The sequence below is a fragment of the Triticum urartu genome, chromosome 7A, assembly GCF_056163025.1.
Source record: "Triticum urartu cultivar PI428250 chromosome 7A, HENAU_Tu73, whole genome shotgun sequence".
Taxonomy (NCBI): Eukaryota; Viridiplantae; Streptophyta; class Magnoliopsida; order Poales; family Poaceae; genus Triticum; species Triticum urartu.
In genome coordinates this window covers 190,272,161-190,292,557 of record NC_141879.1, presented here as the reverse complement: position 1 = coordinate 190,292,557, position 20,397 = coordinate 190,272,161, and the positions used below count along the sequence as shown (strand labels likewise).

The window sequence follows — 20,397 nt, the reverse complement described above, 5'->3', positions numbered from 1 at the left end:
ATCAGCACGTGTCTGCCAAGCGTTCATAACGTCTTGTTCCGCAGGGAGAACAGGTGCGTCACCTAGCGGTGCTTCTAGGACATAATCTTTCTTTGCAGCTATGAGGATGATCCTCAGGTTCCGGACCCAGTCCGTATAATTGCTGCCATCGTCTTTCAGCTTGGTTTTCTCTAGGAACGCATTGAAGTTGAGGACAACGTTGGCCATTTGATCTACAAGACATATTGTAAATATTTTAGACTAAGTTCATAATAATTAAGTTCATCTATTTAATGAACTCCCACTCAGATACACATCCCTCCAGTCATCTAAGTATAACATGATCCGAGTTAACTAGGCCGTGCCCGATCATCACGTGAGACGGACTAGTCAACATCGGTGAACATCTTCATGTTGATCGTATCTTCTATACGACTCATGCTCGACCTTTCAGTCTTCTGTGTTCCGAGGCCATGTCTGTACATGCTAGGCTCGTCAAGTCAACATAAGTGTTTGCATGTGTAAATCTGTCTTACACCCGTTGTATGTGAACATTGGAATCTATCACACCCGATCATCACGTGGTGCTTCGAAACAATGAACTGTCGCAACGGCGCACAGTTAGGGGGAACACTTTCTTGAAATTATTATGAGGGATCATCTTATTTACTACCGTCGTTCTAAGTAAACAAGATGCAAAAACATGATAAACATCATATGCAATCAAATAATAATAGTGACATGATATGGCCAATATCACATAGCTCCTTTGATCTCCATCTTGGGGCTCCATGATCATCTTGTCACTAGCATGACACCATGATCTCCATCATCATGATCTCCATCATCGTGTCTCCATGAAGTTGCTCGCCAACTATTACTTCTACTACTATGGCTAACACATTTAGCAATAAAGTAAAGTAATTTACATGGCATTTCTCAATGACACGCAGGTCATACAAAAAATAAAGACAACTCCTATGGCTCCTGCCGGTTGTCATACTCATCGACATGCAAGTCGTGATTCCTATTACAATAGCATGAACATCTCATACATCACATATATATTATTCATCATTCATCACAACTTTGGCCATATCACATCACAAAACACTTGCTGCAAAAACAAGTTAGACGTCCTCTAATTGTTGTTGCAAGTTTTACGTGGCTGCAATAGGGTTCTAGCAAGAACGTTTTCTTACCTACATGAAAGCCACAACGTGATTTGTCAACTTCTATTTACCCTTCATAAGGACCCTTTTCATCGAATCCGCTCCAACTAAAGTGGGAGAGACAGACACCCGCCAGCCACCTTATGCAACTAGTGCATGTCAGTCGGTGGAACCGGTCTCACATAAGCGTACGTGTAAGGTTGGTCCGGGCCGCTTCATCCCACAATACTATTGAAGCAAAATAAGACTAGTAGCGGCAAGAAAGTTGACAACATCTACGCCCACAACAAATTGTGTTCTACTCATGCAAAGAGAACTACGCATAGACCTAGCTCATGATGCCACTGTTGGGGAACGTTGCAGAAAACAAAAAATTTCCTACGGTTTCACCAAGATCCATCTATGAGTTCATCTAGCAACGAGTGATCGGATTGCATCTACATACCTTTGTAGATCACGCGCGGAAGCGTTCAAAGAACGGGGATGAGGAAGTCGTACTCGACGTGATCCAAATCACCGGAGATCCTAGCGCCGAACGGACGGCACCTCCGTGTTCAACACACGTACGGTCAGCGTGACGTCTCCTCCTTCTTGATCCAGCAAGGGGGGAGGAGAGGTTGATGTAGATCCAGCAGCACGACGGCGTGGTGGTGGATGCAGCAGTCACCGCAGCAGGGCTTCGCCGTTCTTCTGCGAGAGGGAGAGGTGTAGCAGGGGAGAGGGAGGCGCCAAGAGTCAAGGGTGCGGCTGCCCTCCTTCCCCCCCTTTATATAGGCTCCCCAAGGGGGGGCGCCGGCCCTAGGAGATGGGATCTCCTAGGGGGGGCGGCGGCCAAGGGTGGAGTGGCCCCCAAGGCAAGTGGGGCGCCCCCCCCCCCACCCTAGGGTTTCCAACCCTAGGCGCAGGGGGTGGGCCAAGGGGGGCGCACCAGCCCACTATGGGCTGGTTCCCCTCCCCACTTCAGCCCATGGGGCCCTCCGGGATGGGTGGCCCCACCCGGCGGACCCCCGGGACACTTTCGATGGTCCCGGTACAATACCGGTGACCCCGAAACTTTCCCGATGGCCGAAATAACACTTCCTATATATAATTCTTCACCTCCGGACCATTACGGAACTTCTCGTGACGTCCAGGATCTCATCCGGGACTCCGAACAACTTTCGTATTACTACATACTCATGTCTATACAACCCTAGCGTCACCGAACCTTAAGTGTGTAGACCCTACGGGTTCGGGAGACATGTAGACATGACCGAGATGACTCTCCGGTCAATAACCAACAGCGGAATCTGGATACCCATGTTGGCTCCCACATGCTCCTCGATGATCTCATCGGATGAACCACGATGTCGAGGATTCAAGCAACCCCGTATACAATTCCCTTTGTCAATCGGTACGTTACTTGCCCGAGATTCGATCGTCGGTATCCCAATACCTCGTTCAATCTCATTACCGGCAAGTCACTTTACTCGTACCGTAATGCATGATCCCGTGACCAGACACTTGGTCACTTTGAGCTCATTATGATGATGCATTACCGAGTGGGCCCAGAGATACCTCTCCGTCATACGGAGTGACAAATCCCAGTCTTGATCCGTGTCAACCCAACAGACACTTTCGGAGATACCCGTAGTATACCTTTATAGTCACCCAGTTACGTTGTGACGTTTGGTACACCCAAAGCACTCCTACGGTATTCGGGAGTTACACGATCTCATGGTCTAAGGAAAAGATACTTGACATTGGAAAAACTCTAGCAAACGAACTATACGATCTTGTGCTATGTTTAGGATTGGGTCTTGTCCATCACATCATTCTCCTAATGATGTGATCTCGTTATCAATGACATCCAATGTCGTTGATCAACGAGCTAGTCAACTAGAGGCTTACTAGGGACATGTTGGTGTCTATGTATTCACACATGTATTACGATTTCCAGATAACACAATTATAGCATGAATAAAAGACAATTATCATGAACAAGGAAATATAATAATAATCCTTTTATTATTGCCTCTAGGGCATATTTCCAACAGTTGCTTATGTTTAGCACTAAAGTTGCCCCATCTAGCATCAAAGTTGCTTTTCAAAAAAAAATCAAAACATATCTAGGTGGGGTTTAATTTTGAAGAGCTCGTCGCGACCTGGCTAGCCAACACGTGTGCATTCAATAGCGTTGGCGGGCAGACTCCCCCAGAAAAGGAAAGCACAAGGATCTCACACCATCCATCCCACATAGTTTAGAAAATTGGGATCACGATAGACGACTTAGATCCCACGAAAACTTTTCGACATTGTAGTCAACTTAGGTCCCTTGATGGACAGGCTCCATAGTATTGCAGGTAGGGATGGAAAAAAGCTCGAAGCTCGGGAGCTAAATGAGTAGCTCGTGACTCGACTCGAATTGAATTGAACTCGAAGGATAACGAGTCGAGCCAAGCTTTAGTTTAAGATCGTTTATAGACCGAGTTAAACAATCCAATATCACACGTACTCGTCTAACTCATTAGGCTCGGTACAAAAGATCAGCCGCTCCCAATCAAAAAAAATATCAGCCACTCGGCACCTTACGTCCCAGGCGCACAAACACAAGGCCCAACTGATGAAGGCCCAGCCGCCCAGGAGACTCATGCGTTACAAGGAAATTACATTGTTTGATGATGTGTATGTTTAATATATACAAAATCATTTTTACCATATTTGAGGTTTTATGTTCATAACTCTAGCGAGCTTAACAAGCTAAACGAGTCATCTCGCGAGTAAATGAGTCGAGTCAATCTTGGGTTTGAGCTCGTTATAGTAATGAGTCGAGTCGAGCTAACTTGTTAATGAAACGAGCTTTAGCGAGTCGAGCCGAGCTGGCTCGACTCGACTCGAATTCCAGCCCTAATTGCAGGCAATTGAGGACCACTCGTACATAACTTCGTAGCGACGTAGGTAAACTTGGTTTGTGAAGTAGACAACTTGGAAGCCATGTTATGCAACTTTCCACACTATGGTAAACAACTTTAACAGTATGATAGGCAACTAAACTATTTACAACTTATTTTTCGATATGCAACTTAGCAACCATGTTAACCACCTATTACACTAGTGCATACAACTAATTAGGAGGCTATTAGGCGTATTCAGTTATACACAAGGTGTAATTCATCTAACATCAGAGTGGCTCATGTTTAGCACTAAAGTTGCCTCATCTAGCATCAAAGTTGCTTTTGAAAAAAAACCTCAAAACATATTTATATGAGATCTACTTTTGAAGAGCTCGTCACGAGAAACCCAACGATGAAAACAGATCATAATTCTGACATGTGATTCAAAAATTATAGCCTTTTGAATTTCTAATGCAGGAATCAATGCATGTTACATCATTACTGGGTTCAGACGGTTGGTCAGATAAGGTGAAGAAAAATCAACATATTATACCCGAGGAATCTTTCCATATATACAATAGATGGGTGAGCAGTTTTCTAAATCTGGCATCAATCTGTCCCATCATGCAATTCATGGCTCGCGACGACGTAAGGTCAACTCCACCGCGCGACCCTATCCTGTCCGGCTCCGTCCGTTTGGGGTAAAACGGACAAAGGAGGCGGCCCAGCGCGCGACGGCCCGGGCCCATCTTGTCCGTTTTGTGTTCGGGCCGACCCATTTCGAGCGCAAACTTGCGCCGGGTTTGGATCGCGACGGACACCAAACGGACGCGCGCCTCGTCCGCGTCGGGGTCGCGTGGCAGGCGGCTTACCTACCTCCCACCCGCCCACATCAATGCACATGAGCGGGCGGCCACACCTGTCATCCGCACGTCGAACGGTCGCCGTCCTTCTTTAAGTGGGAAGCGTGGACGGGTCGTCGTCCACACTGCCCCACGCCATCCCGCGGCCTCCTCGAAACCCGACAGCCCCAGTCCCAAACCCTAGCCAACACCTCGCCGGCCAGCCGCCCGCAGCCATGGGCCGCAAAGGCAAGCACGACCGCGAGGCTGGTTCCTCGTCGAGACGCCGCCGCGGCTCGCCATCGCCACCACACCGGGCCCCCGCGCCGCCCGCCTTCTCCATCGCGCCCACGTCCGCCGGCGAGCGCGGCCGGCATTACGTCCACTCGTCGGTGTGCCGCCGTTATTGGGAGACGAGGACGCCGCTCCCCTGGAGCGACGTCCATCTCCCCAATAACTGGCATCTCTTCGCCGACCGGGTCCCGATCCCGCCGGTCCCGACGAGCGGTCGTGCGCGCGACAAGGAGATCGAGCGCCGTCGCCGCCTCCTCCCCGACGACCTCTTCTACGACCCCAGGTACGCCCCCGACTCCGGGCTCTGGGACACCTGGTTTCGTGACGAGCACGACACCAGGCGCGCGTCGTTCTTCGCCGGCACCTCGACGGGGCCGCGGCGGCCACGACAGGAGCGCGTAGCGCCTGCTCCGTAGGAGCGCGGGCGTAGGCGGGTGCGCGGCGTCACGCCCACGCCATCGCCTTCCCCGTCTCCGTCGCCACCTCCCCCTCCTCGCATGACAGCGGAGGAGGAGGCCCGTCTCCTGCAGCGTGTCATGGAGGACTCCATGAACACGCACGACGAACGGCAGTGGGATGGCCTGGAGGAGACCATGGCCCTCTCTGCCGCCAGGGACGTCGCCTTCCCGGAGCTGCAGATGGCGGCCGTCACGGAGGAGGCGATGGAGGAGGACCTGCCGGCCGCGTTCCAGCAGCTGCTGGGCCAGGGGTGGGGCTGGTCCTGCACTGCTTCGGAGATGGCCGCCGGCGTGGGCGTGAACTGGTGCCCCACTCCGCCGCGGTCACCGGAGCGGGAGGCGTCGCCCCGGGAGGAGGTAGTGCAGGCACCTCCGGCTGTCCAGCCCGCCCCCGTCTACCACGCACCGCCGGCCCACCTGTGGACGCCGCCGGCCTACGTCGACCTCGTCAGCGACGACAACGACACCGGCGGCCAGTGAAGACGGCGACGGCCACGGCATCGACGGGCGCGGTAGAAGCGCGCGGGAGGCGTTTTTTATTTTGTTTTTATATGTTAATTATGAAACTGGGCCTTTTAATTGGCCGTAGAAACTGCACAGTTTTGTGGCCGACCCCTACATATGTTTTATGTTTCTTTAAAATGTGTTTATTTACTTTTTTAATTTGACAAAGCCGGACACAGGCGAACTCATCGGCGCTTCAAAAAGACAAAATCCGGACAATTCGGACGTCCGTTTGGGATCGCGCGGTGGAGTTGGCCTAATAACACAGATGCACTTTTAACCATTTGGGATAATGATCAGCCCCAACTCCCACAGAACAGATCGAAGGTCCACCTCAGTTCCCCATTCGGTCTCTGGATCTACCTACAAGTCAACAACCCAGTCTTCGGGTCAAGGTCCGGCTCCGGCAAAACCGCATACGGCAGAGCGCCGCTTCTGCTCGCCGCTCTGACCTCTGCATGGGCGCCGCGGCAGGGAAGGCCGTCGAAGACTTGGCATCTGCTGCTGATGGGACAACAACGCGAGCGGAGGATCGGCTCGCCGTCGCTGAGCGCGTCATCCTCGAGTTCGAGCGCCGCCGCTCATCCTGCGACGGCTCCGACGTCGGCATATGGGACGCGCAGGCGACCTGCACCAACCAGGGCCTCCTCGCCGCGGTCGACGAGATAGTCTTCCTCAAGGAGATGCACGCGTTCCCCATGGCCTCACCCGCCGGCCGCCGCATGGACGGCGCCCTCCGGGCCGCCATGTCGTGCCTCATGGAGGAGTTCCTCAGCCTCAGGGTGTGGGACGGTTCCCAGCTCGAAGGCAGGAGCGGCCTCCGCTTCGCCATCGACAAGCTCTCCGTTTCAGTGGCAGCGGCCCGTGGCGCGTCGTCGTCGTTCGCCTTCCTAACCGGCGGAAGCACGGCCAGCACGGTGAGAACCAGCACAGGCGAGTTGAGCTCCCGCACCGTCGATGTACTTTACGCGTCCGGCTCCGGGAGCCAGCCGGCCGGGCCTGATGTCTTCTCGGACGAGGAGTTTCCCGATGAGCTCGACCTGATCTGCCCGGCGAGCTTGTCCGTCCTCCACGAGATCTCACTGCGTGTCATCCGTGCCGGCTATACGAAAGAGCTGCTGCACACGTTCGCCGACGCTCCCTGCGAAGTTTTAGACAGGTACAAACAGAATCCTCTTTAAATTCTTGATTGAAAGGTACAGATCTGAATTTGGCATTTGGCCTCTTTTCTGTCAGAGTTGATGAACTGGAATATTGTGACCATGGATTGGAGCAGGTTCTTGTCGATTCTCCAACTCCAAGTGGGATGCTCTCCGGAGGCCGAGACCGGCGAGTCGATCAGCTATGAGAACGCCGAGTGGTGGACGGCGGAGGACATGATCCGGCGGTGGATCCTGGCGACCAAACTGGTGGAGAAGGCCCTCGTTACTATGCAAACGCAGCTCCACGCGCAGAGCAACGGCGCCTTCGACAGGTTCAAGAACGACTACATCATGGCCATGGCGAAGCGGAGATCCTACATCCTGCTCAGATTCGCAGACGGGTTCACCAGCACGCGCTCGCCGGAGAAGCTCATGTACGTCCTGGAAATGTACGAGGTCCTTGGCAGCGCTGTCCCTGGGCTCGTGCTCGTGCTCACCGGGCAGCACAAGGAGCTCTTCTCCCGGCAGGTCGAGGTGGTTCTCGCAAAGCTGGCGCGCGCGCTGAGGGCCATGATCGGCGGTGCCGTCACAAAGGTCCGAGCCGGCGGGAGCTCTGGGACGCAGGGCGAGACGCGCGGGGTCGGCGCCGGCGTCCATCCGCTGACGCGGTATGCCGTGTCCTGCATCGAGTCGCTGGCACCGCACCGCGGCGCGCTGGATGTGATCCTCGCGAGCACGGGCGGCATCCTCGAGGGCGTGAACTCGTTCGGCGATCTCTTCTCGGAGCTAGTCGCGTCCCTGGAGCCCAAGCTGGAGGAGATATCCACCCTCCGCGGCGAGGAAGGAGGCGGCCTGCGGCACCTCTTCCTGGCCAACAACACCAGCTTCGTGCTGAAACGCGCCGGCGCGATCGGGGGAGACGACGAGTGGGCCGCGTGCCGCCGGAGCCGAGTCGAGCAGCACGTGGCGGGCTACGTCGAGGCCTCCTGGGCGCCGGTCGTGGCCTGCCTCGAGGCCGGCAAGCCCGCCACCAAGGCGCTGGCCAAGTTCAACGCCGCGCTCGATAAAGCGTACAGCGGCCACGTACGCTGCGAGGTCTCGGACCCCGAGCTCAGGGCGGCGCTGCGGAAGGCCGTGTCGGAGAACGTCGTCGGTGCTTATGGCGCGTATCTGCTGGAGCACCCCAAGCTTGGCAGGTCTGCCAGGCACACGCCCGATACCCTGGCCGGGTTGGTGTCCGACTTGTTTGAAGGAGAGGACGCGTCGGGCAATCATTCCTAGCACTGCTCGGAATACGCGGCCGGCTCGGATTCTGTGTTCGATTGCAACCCGAGGCGGTTTCTTTCTTGGGTCTACAAATAGGTCATGAATTTGCAGATCAGGTTACAGACCTGGGCGACAGGGGCCGGTGAACCACGGCGACCGCGCCGGCAAAAGATCGCGGCCTGTGGACAAGCAGCAGAAGCACCTCTATCTTGTTCTAGACGACTGGACCAGGGGCCTCACCATCCGCAAGATCGACATCGACGCCATGGACAGCGGCCCCGACCTGGACCTGGAGCCCGCACCTGTTTATCCCGTGAACTTCACCGCCCTGGGCAGCAACATCTTCATCGCGAGCAACAGGCACCCCGGCACCATGGTGTACGACACGGAGACGGGCGGGCTGGCCATCGGCCCTCTCCTCCCGGACCCGCTGCTCGGCGGCACCCGCGTCTTCGCGGCCACCGGCGACACGCAGCAGCTGTACGCGCTGAAGTACAGAATCTGTGACATGCAGCAGGCCTTCGAGGTGATGTCCACGGCCTGCGTCGAGGATTGGCATCCCACCTCTTTCCCAAACCCAAGCCAGGACTGGTCGTGGGCAACCGTCCCGTCGCCACCGCCATTCCCCAAGGATTCCCTGATCACCGCCTACGCCATGCACCCGGACGGACGCACTCTCTTCATGTCTTGTGGAAGCAACCACGACACACACCACCACCACACCTACTCCTTCGACACCAAGAACCATAAATGGAGGTCTCGTGGCGACTGGGCGTTGCCTTTCCAAAATCAGGGCTACTTCGACGGCGAGCTGGACGCGTGGGTCGGCCTTCGCAAGGACGGCTACGTCTGCGCCTGCCGGGTGCCGTCCCGCAGCAGAACGCTCGCCGCGCAGCCGGACTGGAAGATGGCAAAGGACGAGCTCTTCCTCGAGCACCCGGGGAGCATGGGTGCCACCCTCACGTACATGGCGAACGCCAGGTTTTGCCTTGTGGAGACGGAGGAACTGGAGTTTGACGGCTTCATGCTCTATATCACCATTTTTGGTATCAAGTACAACCATGAGGGAGAGCTGCAACCCACCGCCCGTCGCACCACCAAATCATGTCGACTGCATAGGAAAATAAAATCAAATCAAAGAAACAAATGAATAAAAACAAAAAACATAGAAGAATAAAAGAAGGAAAGTGAGAAAGAATAGAAAAACGATAAAACCATGAAAAAAATGAAGAGAAACCAAAAGAAAACCAAAAGAAAAAATGAAGTATAATAACGAAAGAAACCGAAGAAGAAATAAGAAAACCGAACAAGAACCAGTGAAACCAAAAAAGAAGGAAAAAAATGAAGAGATAAAAAGCTCCTGTCTTTTTCTCAAGTAATGTGCGCCTCCAATGCAAACACGAAGTCAACAATGACCCAGTGACTTGCGGCTCCATGCACAATCGAAATGACCAGGGAGCGGATCCACGAGACAATCTTTAATTGAGTACTCCTTCCAAAAAATCATTTTCATCTCCTCATGTTGCGACAAATAACGCACATGCATCCAAATCCTGAACCGTTTTCATTGTTGGATTTCTCGTGTCGAGATTTTTTTAAAAAAATCTCATGCCGATAGGTTTTGATGAACTTTTTTTCATAAAAAAGACGAAAAAACCACACCAGGGAGCACTTTTTTTTCTTTCCGAAAGCTGCTTCCGAGAGCACGGCCGTGGCTCTCGCGAATGTAAATTTGTGCCTCTTGCGAAAGGAAAAGGAAAAAAGGAAAAGAAAAACATGTTATTTTCGTTTCCGAGAGGCACGATCGTTCCTCACAGAAACAAAACCGTGTCAGTCGCAAAAGCAAAACCGTGCCTCTCGTGGAAGTAAGAAAAAATATGTTTTTTTCGTTTCCGAGAGACACGGCCTCTCACGGAAGCAAAACCGAAATTTCTTTTCTCGCTCTGCATACACACGCTGGTTTGAGGGGTCGCCGCGTTTTCAAAGGCCATCTGGGCGACATGGGCTCCGCTAAGATGTAAGTTGTTTGTATGCCTTGCGGTTAGAAAGGGGATTTGGACTGCTGATCGCCTTGCCAAACGTGGTACCTCCCATATTGATAATTGTATTCTTGGCTCGAGTGAGTCCGAAGATGCAGATCATCTTCTGGTTGGTTGTTCAATCTATATTGGATTTACCGCGATCACTCCTACCATCAACACCTTCCTTTGTGAGTGGAGGTCATTCGCGAGAAGCGGAAGTAGACCTGAGGATAGGAAGAAGCTCAACTGTTGCATATGTCTTGCTTGGTCTATTTGGAAGGAGAGAAATAACCGAGTGTTTGTAACAAATGTAGATCAATTGACACATTCTTGTGATGTCAACCAACGGTTCAGAGCGGGAGCCAAGTGCTTGGAGTCCTTTTTCCTCTAGGTTGCTAGGTTTTGCTTTTGGTAGTCTTTTCTGGTCGTCGTTGAAGTCGCTGTAGGGGTCGCTTCTTGTGGTTGTGTTGGTTGAGTCACGCTTCCTGTACTGTTAAAAGATTACGGTTTTTCTGCTCCTTTTCTTCTATAATAATGATCACATGCAGTTCTTATGCATTGTTAAAGACACAGTGTTGTTCGCCCCTACAATGCTCCAAATTTTGTAAAAACTAGACCCACCCGAGCCGGGTTGGTAACCATAAACCTTTGATCTACGAATTCAAGTGAATAGCAATGTAGATAAACTTTTGCTGTAATAGACTTTAATAATTTGATAAGAACATCAGACCCCACCCCCCCTCCCCAGCCGCCACTTTCCTCCTAAACATCCAGACCAATAATACCCGAATCTTATTTGGCACCTTAAGCACCGAAAACAGTGTAAATCTTATGGAACGCACACACCTCCGACCGAACGGGCTGGCTCACTTAGGACTATAGCGATAGTGCGGTTCTTCTAGCGTTTTTTTTTTGTGGCCGGTTCTTTTGTATTCTGTTTCTGCCCGTTTTGTTTTAATTTTCATAAACTTTTTTATTTTCCTTTCCAAATTCGTGGATTTATTCAAATTGCTGAACTTTCTCAAATTCACAAAAGTTTTTTTCAAATTCGTTAACTTTTTTCAAATTTTGTGTACTTTTACGAATTCATGAAAAATATCTTGTGAACTTTATAATAATTGGGAAACTTTTTCAAACTTTTGAACTTTTTAAAATCATGAACTCTTTGCAAAATTTATGAACTTTTTAAAATTCATGATTTTTTCCGATTCTTAGAGAAGTCAACGATCAATGGGTCAAACGGTTAACTGTCGACAGGTCAAACAGTCAGTGGTTAAAACGTCAAACTCTCATCCTATGCAAGCGGGTTCGAGAGAGGCACCGGGCCAGTCTAGGGATTGATTGATAAAGAGTTGCTTTTAATGGGCCGGCCCAACCGCGCATTACACATTAGCGCGGCTTCCCCTAACTGACGAAAATGGCGCTGGTTAGGAGGTCTACTAAAAAATAGCATACCCGGCTCATATGTGAGGCGGTCAGGACACGTCCGGATGTGGCGGCCACATCGGATTGGCCAGCGTTGGCCCACCCCAACTCCACAAAATTATTTGTGCCAAATTATTTTCTTTTCCTTTCTAGAAACATACATCAATTTTTTTGTGTTGTGAGTGGTATACGCTACACTTGGATCCTGGTGCCACATACGGTATGCATAGAACGTTGCAAATCGTAAGTACACACGAACATGTATGCAGTACGTCTTGTTAGGTGCCGTGCCGCTCTGAAACGCCTTCTAGCGACTTGCACCAAGTCCCAATGAAACTCGCGCGGCAACTCTCGATCGGTAGCCGCGCCTATCTTATAAGAACTAGATGATATAGTCCTCAATTTTGTTTCATTTTCGGTTCACCATGTCAGCAGGGAGTTCAATACTCCGGCTCACTCGTATGCACAACGTGCTTGCTCTCTCGAGGCCACGGAGTGCTGGTTAGAGCAGAGCTCCGATTTTCTCCTTGTTAGCCTTCGGGTAGACTGTAACCGAATGATTCTGAAATAAAGTTCTAGCTTCGATGCAAAAAAAAGGTGCCGTGCCGCTCGCGTTCGAGCAATGCTATACTTACCTACGTCATTGTGCGGGATTTACGTAGGGTTTCAAGAAGGAAGGTTTCCTAATGATTACGTAAACGGACGACCGTAAGTCTAGCATTTTTGTGCGCGCTCTGTTATGATCCTAGCTACTAATCAAGTAATACTCCCGTGCCGAAGACACAACCAACACGCCCTCCTTTGAGGGCAAGTTTGACCAGAAGAAACACAATCCCGCTTACGAGAGTCGATCGAGATCCATGCATGGCGGGCGCCGAAGGGCTCCCCGCGGACCTCCTCGCGGCGATCTACCGCCGGTGCACCTCGGCGTACGACCGCGCCCGCTTCGCCGCCGTCAGCACGTCGTGGCGTGCCGTCGCGTCGTGGCACCCGAAGCTACCGGCTATCCCGCTGTTGCTTCCGTCGACCGCCAATGGCCGGCGCGACCGGATGACGCGGGCGTACAGCCCGGAGGACGGCAGGGTCCTGCGCGCCCCGCTGCCAGGGCTCCCCAAGTGCAGGCAGATCGTGGGGTCCCACGACGGCGGCTGGGTCGCCGCCGCCACCGGCTCCCGGATCGTGGTCGTGAACCTCTTCGGCCGCGGCCGGGTGCTGCTTTCTCGGGACTTTACATGTACATGCCCCTCTGCTAGACAAGCCGCCCACAAGATCTCCGTTCAAAAAATCATCTTCTCGGAGGATCCTGTCTCAAAAGGCTGCATCCTTGCCGCGATAACCACCACAGGGTGCAAGATAGGTCTTTATAGGCGTGGCAGCCTGGAGGACGGCGGTGCGGATGGTGGGTGGATCACACGAGGGTGCGGGTGGGTGGACGACGGATTCCCTGCACTCAAAGACATCGCCTTCTGCAACGGCGAGCTATACGGTCTTTCGTGGACTAAAATGTTATACAGGTTCGTCATCGGGCAGAACAAATCCGGCGCGCCGGTGATCACCTCAGTCGACCAGGTAACCATGGCACCCATGGGCTACGGGGATGCCGAGTATATCATCGAGCTATGCGGCAAGCTTGCGATAGCATTGGAGATCTCAAACCCATCCAAGGGTAAGAAAATTACGGTGTTCGAACTCGCCGTCAACCCTAACAAAACAACATGGTCTTCCTTGTACGTATGGGTAAAGGTGGTGAACCTGGGAGAGCATGCCCTGTTCCTGGGGGCAGGATGCTGCAAGGCGGTGCACGTGTCGTCGACCGCGGACAAGCGCGGCATAGTGGAAGCAAACTGTATCTACTACTCCTCTAACGACGACTATCCAAGCAGCTTGGTGAGGTTGGACCTCGGCAGCTGTTTTGTGTATTGCTGTGAAAGCAACTTGCACCACTCACAAAGGATCGTGTCACGGGGATACCATTGCTACCCGAAGGATGACCGTAGTGGTAACTATAGTTGTACGTGGGTTTTGCCTCGACAATTCTAGCTCCTATGACAATGCTTGCATGTACTGCGTCAGTATTATCTTATGTAGGAGTGAATTTCATATTTCATATCTGTATGAAGAACTTGTATATTCTACCTAAAAAAAGGAATTGCAATATTATCGTTGAAAGTATATGCCAGTGATGTATTTATGTCGCATAGCTAAGATGAGAATAGGCTCCTTTGTTTTCAAGTCATCTAGTATTACGATGACACATTAATTGTTTGCTATGTCTAATAATCTACCAGTAAATGCGTACGTGCATTAGGCTGGTCGTAATAGGAGTATCATAAGCGGTATCATGCATGTCAACTAGACTTTTTAAATGATGTGGCACATAATTAAATGACGAAAGAGAGGATGTGTATCATATATCATATCATGATACCGTATTTACTCTACTCTTATAAAAAAAAGAGTTGGTGATGTTGGTGTGCCCGCCATCCTGCAATATAGGCCGTCCGATTTATATCTGACGGATAGAAAGGAAACTATAGCAATTTTGCAAAAAGGTACCCACTCCCCTCTCCACATTTGCAAATAAGGTCTTTCTTCGTTCATCATTTTCTCTCATAAGATAAACTACTCATACAAATGCATCTTGATGTTACGTGCAACGCATGGGCATCTTGCTAGTCATATTAAATGTTGTACTAATTTGTGTCATGGCATCTTGCTAGTCATATTAAATGTACTAATTTGTGTCATGCATGACAATTAATAAGGCAACGTAATATTATAACTTATGATACTATGCATTACGAAGGTGGTATCATATTAATAGTATCATATGTATGATACTAGTATATGATACTCCCTATTACAACCAGCCTTATGTTGATATTGAAGAGGAAATTGATCGTGTCTAAACCCTAGTACGTGTTAATTATGTGATTAACATAGATGTTCATATTTGGTATATGATATTAATTGCACGTTAAATATGTTGATCACTCGCCATTGAAATAATGTAGGTCATTGTTGACATAGTTTGATGGCTGAGATTTTGGGTCTGCCTCTTCGGATCTTTTTATACCGGTACTAGCACACATACCTATGTGCCGCAACGGGAAGAAAATTAGTGTGTCCATCAAAACGTTCATCAGCGTGTTATGACAATATCTAACAGTGACACTCGACGACGGCATGTAGGCGGACTCCAAGATCTAGACTTTTTTTTCTCGTAAAAAAATTGAATTAATAATCCAACACCTAGACTCCGAAAGAATTATTGTTAAGCACAAATTTGGCAGCCGGCAGGTAGTCAAGCACCGAGATCTAGACTTGTTTTTCTCGTAAAGAATGAAAAATGATTAATAATTAACTAAGGAAGAATTGATTTTGAAGATAAATTTGGCAGCCTGTTTGGACCCCCGAAGGATTTATTGAGTCGCACCTCTTTGTTTTACCCAAAAAGATAAAAGAGTCGCACTTGAAGCAGCAGTTGAACCGGATCATGTATGTACTCCTAGCTTGCCTCCATCGAGGACAAGCACCTCTTTGATTGTTACTAGTAAGCATGCACGTGCAAATGCACGTTTCGACTAATATTACAAAACATATCTAAGAAAGAACATAGATAGACAAAAAAGAGCACTGAATACATTTTCCCAGTGGAGCACGTCATTCATCATAACCAACTCCATATTCTAAGAACAAATCAAAAAGGCTGGTAACATAAACCAATGCATCCATCCACAAAACAAGCTCTGCTTCTTCACATCAGACATCCACAAGCATATAAACCAACGATTAAAAATGAATTATTACGATCACATTCAGTTAACAGGAGAGTATATTGGGTTGCAAAATACACAACATCATAGCACAAGGATTCTAAATTTCTAAATACCACACTGAATTACGATAACAATGAAAATAAAGATAGAGGCATTGAGAAATGCAAGACCGTTGCACTATATCACTCCAGTATTGTTCCATGGACAGGGATGCTCCTAGGCTTTATTGTTATCTTGAAAGAAAATCTAGCATGAAAGTCATCTTTACTCGGAAAAAGCATAGGAGCTCCCTGAACCTACAGATTGCACCCTTTGTGTTAGTCAAGTCCGAAAAATAGCTAGGCATTGATAGTCACGATTGTACCTTGTAATCAAGTTCTTTGCTTCATCGATGTCTTGGTTGAAGTGTTCCCTGAAAATCTAAACTATACTGGGAAAAAAATCAAAGCCTTTATATTCCTAGATGATAGAAAACAATGTAGTTGTTGCTGAATTTCACTGGAAACGATGTAGTTGTTGAAAGTCACTGGAAACAGTGTTGTTGTTGATTCACGAAATCATCATGTTCCAAACAGGGTCTTGCAGTATAGGAAAAGACCTTTCGGAATTCCACACAATGTTTTAGATCCTCATAGCTGGACTTGTACGCAGCAGTCAGAGTCGTTCAGATGTTGGTCAGCTAGCTTTAGGAGAAACATAATCACACACTATCTGAGTCGACTGTTATTCATCTTGACAGTAAGGCACAATATTCATAAAATTCCTATTATGTTTCTTCGTGCCAACACTTCAACCTAGAACAGTAAAAAAGATATTATGTATAGTCCTTACATTCAAATAGTCCAAAAAAAACATAAAAAAAGCAGGAAACCATTGGCATAAATGACCTGCATACAATCCTCTGAAGTCTGCAATATAATACCAATTGGCAGGCCAACATTCAGAGAAGCATGTATTGAATTTAGGTTGTAGTTCAGAGAACCATGCACTGAACTTAGCTTGTAGAGATTCAAAGAAGCATGAGTGGAGGAGCCGAGTCTACCTTTTCCTATTATCACTTGGGATGTCTCTATTTTTCTGTTAGGGTCAAGAAGTGCTCAGGGTCTTGTTGATCTAGAACATGTTGACTATCCGACTTCCATGCTGCAAAAGATAGGCATCTCCCAAATTATGTTGCCAAAATTTATTTATTTTTGAACCAAGATGGATATCAATCCTCCCAATCATGTGCTTACTTATATAACATAAGAGATTAGAGGTATGTTCAGTGCCATGCATTCAGTTTCATGCAAAGCACATAAGCTCTATATTGTAGGTCGTTGTATTTACTTTCACTCGGTATATTAAGCAATAGGAGCACAATTGCAGTCCTTTTCTTTGTTACACCCTGTTTCCAGTCAATCACAACTTGAAGAGACAAACCTCAAGAATCTGAATTCATGAGGTCAACTAAATTTAAAATATTGGAACCAACAAATATTCAGCCTGGTGATATTGTTAATTTGTTATAAATGTGTTAACCTATAGAAAGAAAGTGAATAAGCAGCATACTTGTCCATTGTTTTCTTTTGAGGGCAAGAAAGTAGAAATACCTCTACTGGACCCCTCAAGTGCTAAAAGTGATCACTGCCCTTGTGTTTGGACTTCTTATACTCACGGTTATTGTGCAAGTACGCATCCCTTTGTTCAGCTGTTGTGACGCCCGGATAATTAAGCTACAGTAATCTCCTGCTAATGATGCCAGGTCATCACTCTTACTATTGCTAATCCTCGGTTTGTCCAAATCATGATTCCAATTCAAATTCAAAATTCAAGTTTCTCAAACATGACAAATAAAATGTTCAAAGTGTGGCAAATATTCCATATCTAATTACGGTGGTGACCCAACACTTTTGTAAAATGTTTAAATCCTCATTTGTGAATATAACAATGGCTTAAACAACCATTGAAATGCCTTTTATAATTTCTAAAAAGTTAAACTATTTTATGTGTGGGTGAAACTTTTTGTGACAGAGGTATAACTAGTAATACTAATTCAGAAACTACTTTTGTATTTTAGCTAAACTAAAGTATTATGGAAATTAATTAAAACAGTGAAAGGTAAATAATAAAAAGTAATTAAACACAAAAAATACTAAACAAGACAACCCCCTCCTCCTGGGCCACTTGGCCCACCTAACCACCAGGCCGGCCCAAGCGCACTGCCTCCCCCTCCCTGTTCAGAGGGGGGATCGTGGGCAACGCCGATGCTTGCCACTGCACCAGCCGTCGCCGTGGCGGCCATCCGACGGCCCTCCGGCGTTCCCCCTGCCTATATCTACCCCCTGCGCCTGCGCCTGCAACCCTAACCCCTATCCCCTCGCGCCCCACTCTCCCTCTGCCACTCGCGCCCGACGCCCCTCGTCGTCATCGTCGCGGCCACTGTCGTCTTCGGCATGCGGGAGCACGTCCAGGATCGAGGACGTCTTCCACTTTCGGTCGCCGTGGATCTCCGTCGGGGATCATCGTCTTCGAGCCTTCCCCGAGCTCACCGCTCAGCCCGTCGTCCTCACTGTGAGCCGCTGCGCCGGTTGCGCTCCTTCCTTTTCGCTTTAGCCGTCCCCATCGTAGAGTCCGTCGAGCTCCGCCCGTAGTCGCCGCCCCGTTCGTCGACTCGTCGTCACCGCCCACGCTCGATTGACCACGCGCGCGCGCTCGCGTCGCTGTACTGACTGTCGTAGCTTGTCGTGCTGGCCGTGCACCGCGCCCGCGCCACCCGCTGCCGCGCTGCTGTAGCCACTGCCACGCTGCTCTGCTTGCTGCTTGCCGGCCGTCGCCCCCTGGTCCGCCGGCCTGCAACCGCGGCCTGCCTTGCCCCTCGCCTCGCGTCGCTCACCGGCCCAGCCTCACGCCGTGCAGCCCCGCGCCCCGCGCCCAACTCATGTGCATGCTGTTGCTGCTCTCCTGAATGTACTACTACTAGTTACTGTAGCTGCTACTAGCTAGCTTTGCTAAATCTACACTGTCTAACCCTCTAAACAGCCCATAAACTGCAGTTAAACAACTATTAACAAGGCTAAGAAAATTATGAGTAGAAAGTATACTTGATAAACTTTAATTTACCCCACTGGATCAAGTCCTTTCAAAGCATCGATTAAATCCTACAAAAATCACAAAATGTCATCTTCTCTTACACTTAGCATTGGGTGTGTGCTTTAAGCCATCACTGGCCGGCCCGTACAAATTAGCTTAGGGGTAGTTTCTAGTTAGTTTAATTGCTAGCCAATGACAAGTTGGGCCCCTGTTTAGATTAGATAAATCTACTTGGGAATTTAATAAAACTGATTAACTTTTAGTTATTTCGCTGGCCCTGCTGTAAATTAAAATGATAGATTAAATTAAAAGTGCCTAAGTCTATGATAGTCGGGACCCACCTTTACTATTCATCTTTTGACCGGTCAAATGTTGACAGGGTCAACTCTGCTGACTGGACTACACATATCAATTTGTCATTTAATTTCGAACTAAAACAATTTTAGAATGTTGTTTAAATCTTTGAAAAATTATAGAAAATAATCCGTAACTCGGATGAAAAAGTTTTATACATGAAAGTTGATCAGAACGACGAGACGAACCCAGATACACAGCCCGTTCGTCTGCCACGCATCCCTAGCATAGTGAACACGCAACTTTCCCCCTCCGATTCATCTGTCCGAAAACGCGTAACACCGGGGATATTTTTCCGGATGTTTCCCCCTTCACCGGTACCACCTCATACCGCGTTAGGGCACCCCTAGCATCGCTACTTGACATGTCATGAATCGCTATGCATCTGTTTGCTTAATATTTATTGTTTCTCCCCCCTCTTCTCTCGCTAGACACCGAGACCTACGCCGCTGCTACCCAGTAAGACTACGGTGTTGACGACCCCTCTCTCTTGTCAGAGCAACCAGGCAAGCCCCCCTTTGATCACCAGATATCGCCTACTCTTCTCTATACTGCTTGCATTAGAGTAGTGTAGCATGTTACTGCTTTCCGTTATTCCTATCCTGATGCATAGCCTGTCCTTGCTACTACTGTTGTTACCATTACCTGCTATCCTACTGCTTAGTATAGGATGCTAGTGTTCCATCAGTGGCCCTACACTCTTGTCCGTCTGCCATGCTATACTACTGGGCCGTGATCCCTTCGGGAGGTGATCACGGGCATATACTATATGCTTTACACAGTTACATTACTTATGATACTGTTCGGAGATGGGGGCTGAAGGGGCAGGTGGCTCCATCCCGGTAGAGCTGGGCCTGGGTTCCCGACGGCCCCCGACTGTTACTTTGAGGCGGAGCGACAGGGCAGGTTGAGACCACCTAGGAGAGAGGTGGGCCTGGCCCTGGTCGGCGTTCGCAGATACTTAACACGTTTAACGAGATCTTGGTATTTGATCTGAGTCTGGCTACTGGCCTATACGCACTAACCATCTATGCGGGAGTAGTTATGGGTATCCCGGCGTCATAGTATCAGCCGAAGCCTTCATGACGTCAGCGACTGAGCGGCGCGCGCCGGATTGGAACGTAAGCCTGCTCTTGTATTAAGGGGGCTAGTTCTGCTTCCGGCCGCGTTCACAACGTGCAGGTGTGCCAAGGGCGATGGGCCCAGACCCCTGTGC

The 20,397-nt window shown here is 49.4% G+C and overlaps 3 protein-coding genes and 1 long non-coding RNA gene across 5 annotated transcripts; 3 read left to right on the top strand and 1 right to left on the bottom strand.

The window, feature by feature from the left end:
* The first annotated feature begins 6,405 nt into the window (after positions 1-6,405).
* LOC125523111 (exocyst complex component EXO70B1) lies at positions 6,406-8,611 on the top strand. The gene is made up of 2 exons (XM_048688164.2): positions 6,406-7,281; positions 7,399-8,611. Exons 1-2 carry the CDS (start codon positions 6,581-6,583, stop codon positions 8,543-8,545), a joined length of 1,848 nt encoding a protein of 615 aa, XP_048544121.1. The 5' UTR covers positions 6,406-6,580; the 3' UTR covers positions 8,546-8,611.
* A 140-nt stretch (positions 8,612-8,751) lies between these two features.
* LOC147958928 (uncharacterized) lies at positions 8,752-9,680 on the top strand. Its single transcript, XM_087532371.1, has one exon. The coding sequence runs from the start codon at positions 8,796-8,798 to the stop codon at positions 9,678-9,680; it is 885 nt and encodes a 294-aa protein (XP_087388497.1). The 5' UTR covers positions 8,752-8,795.
* A 3,160-nt stretch (positions 9,681-12,840) lies between these two features.
* Positions 12,841-14,016, top strand: LOC147958927 (uncharacterized). The gene has a single exon (XM_087532370.1). It carries the CDS (start codon positions 12,841-12,843, stop codon positions 14,014-14,016), a length of 1,176 nt encoding a protein of 391 aa, XP_087388496.1.
* A 1,741-nt stretch (positions 14,017-15,757) lies between these two features.
* On the bottom strand, positions 15,758-17,443 carry LOC147958926 (uncharacterized). 2 transcript variants are annotated; one of them, XR_015609732.1, is made up of 3 exons: positions 16,798-17,443; positions 16,120-16,549; positions 15,758-16,051 (listed from the first exon to the last, which is right to left on the bottom strand). It is a non-coding gene; the product is annotated as an uncharacterized LOC147958926 (long non-coding RNA). The 2 variants fall into 2 exon arrangements; XR_015609731.1 differs by having other exon boundaries at positions 16,120-17,443.
* Positions 17,444-20,397: the final 2,954 nt, after the last annotated feature.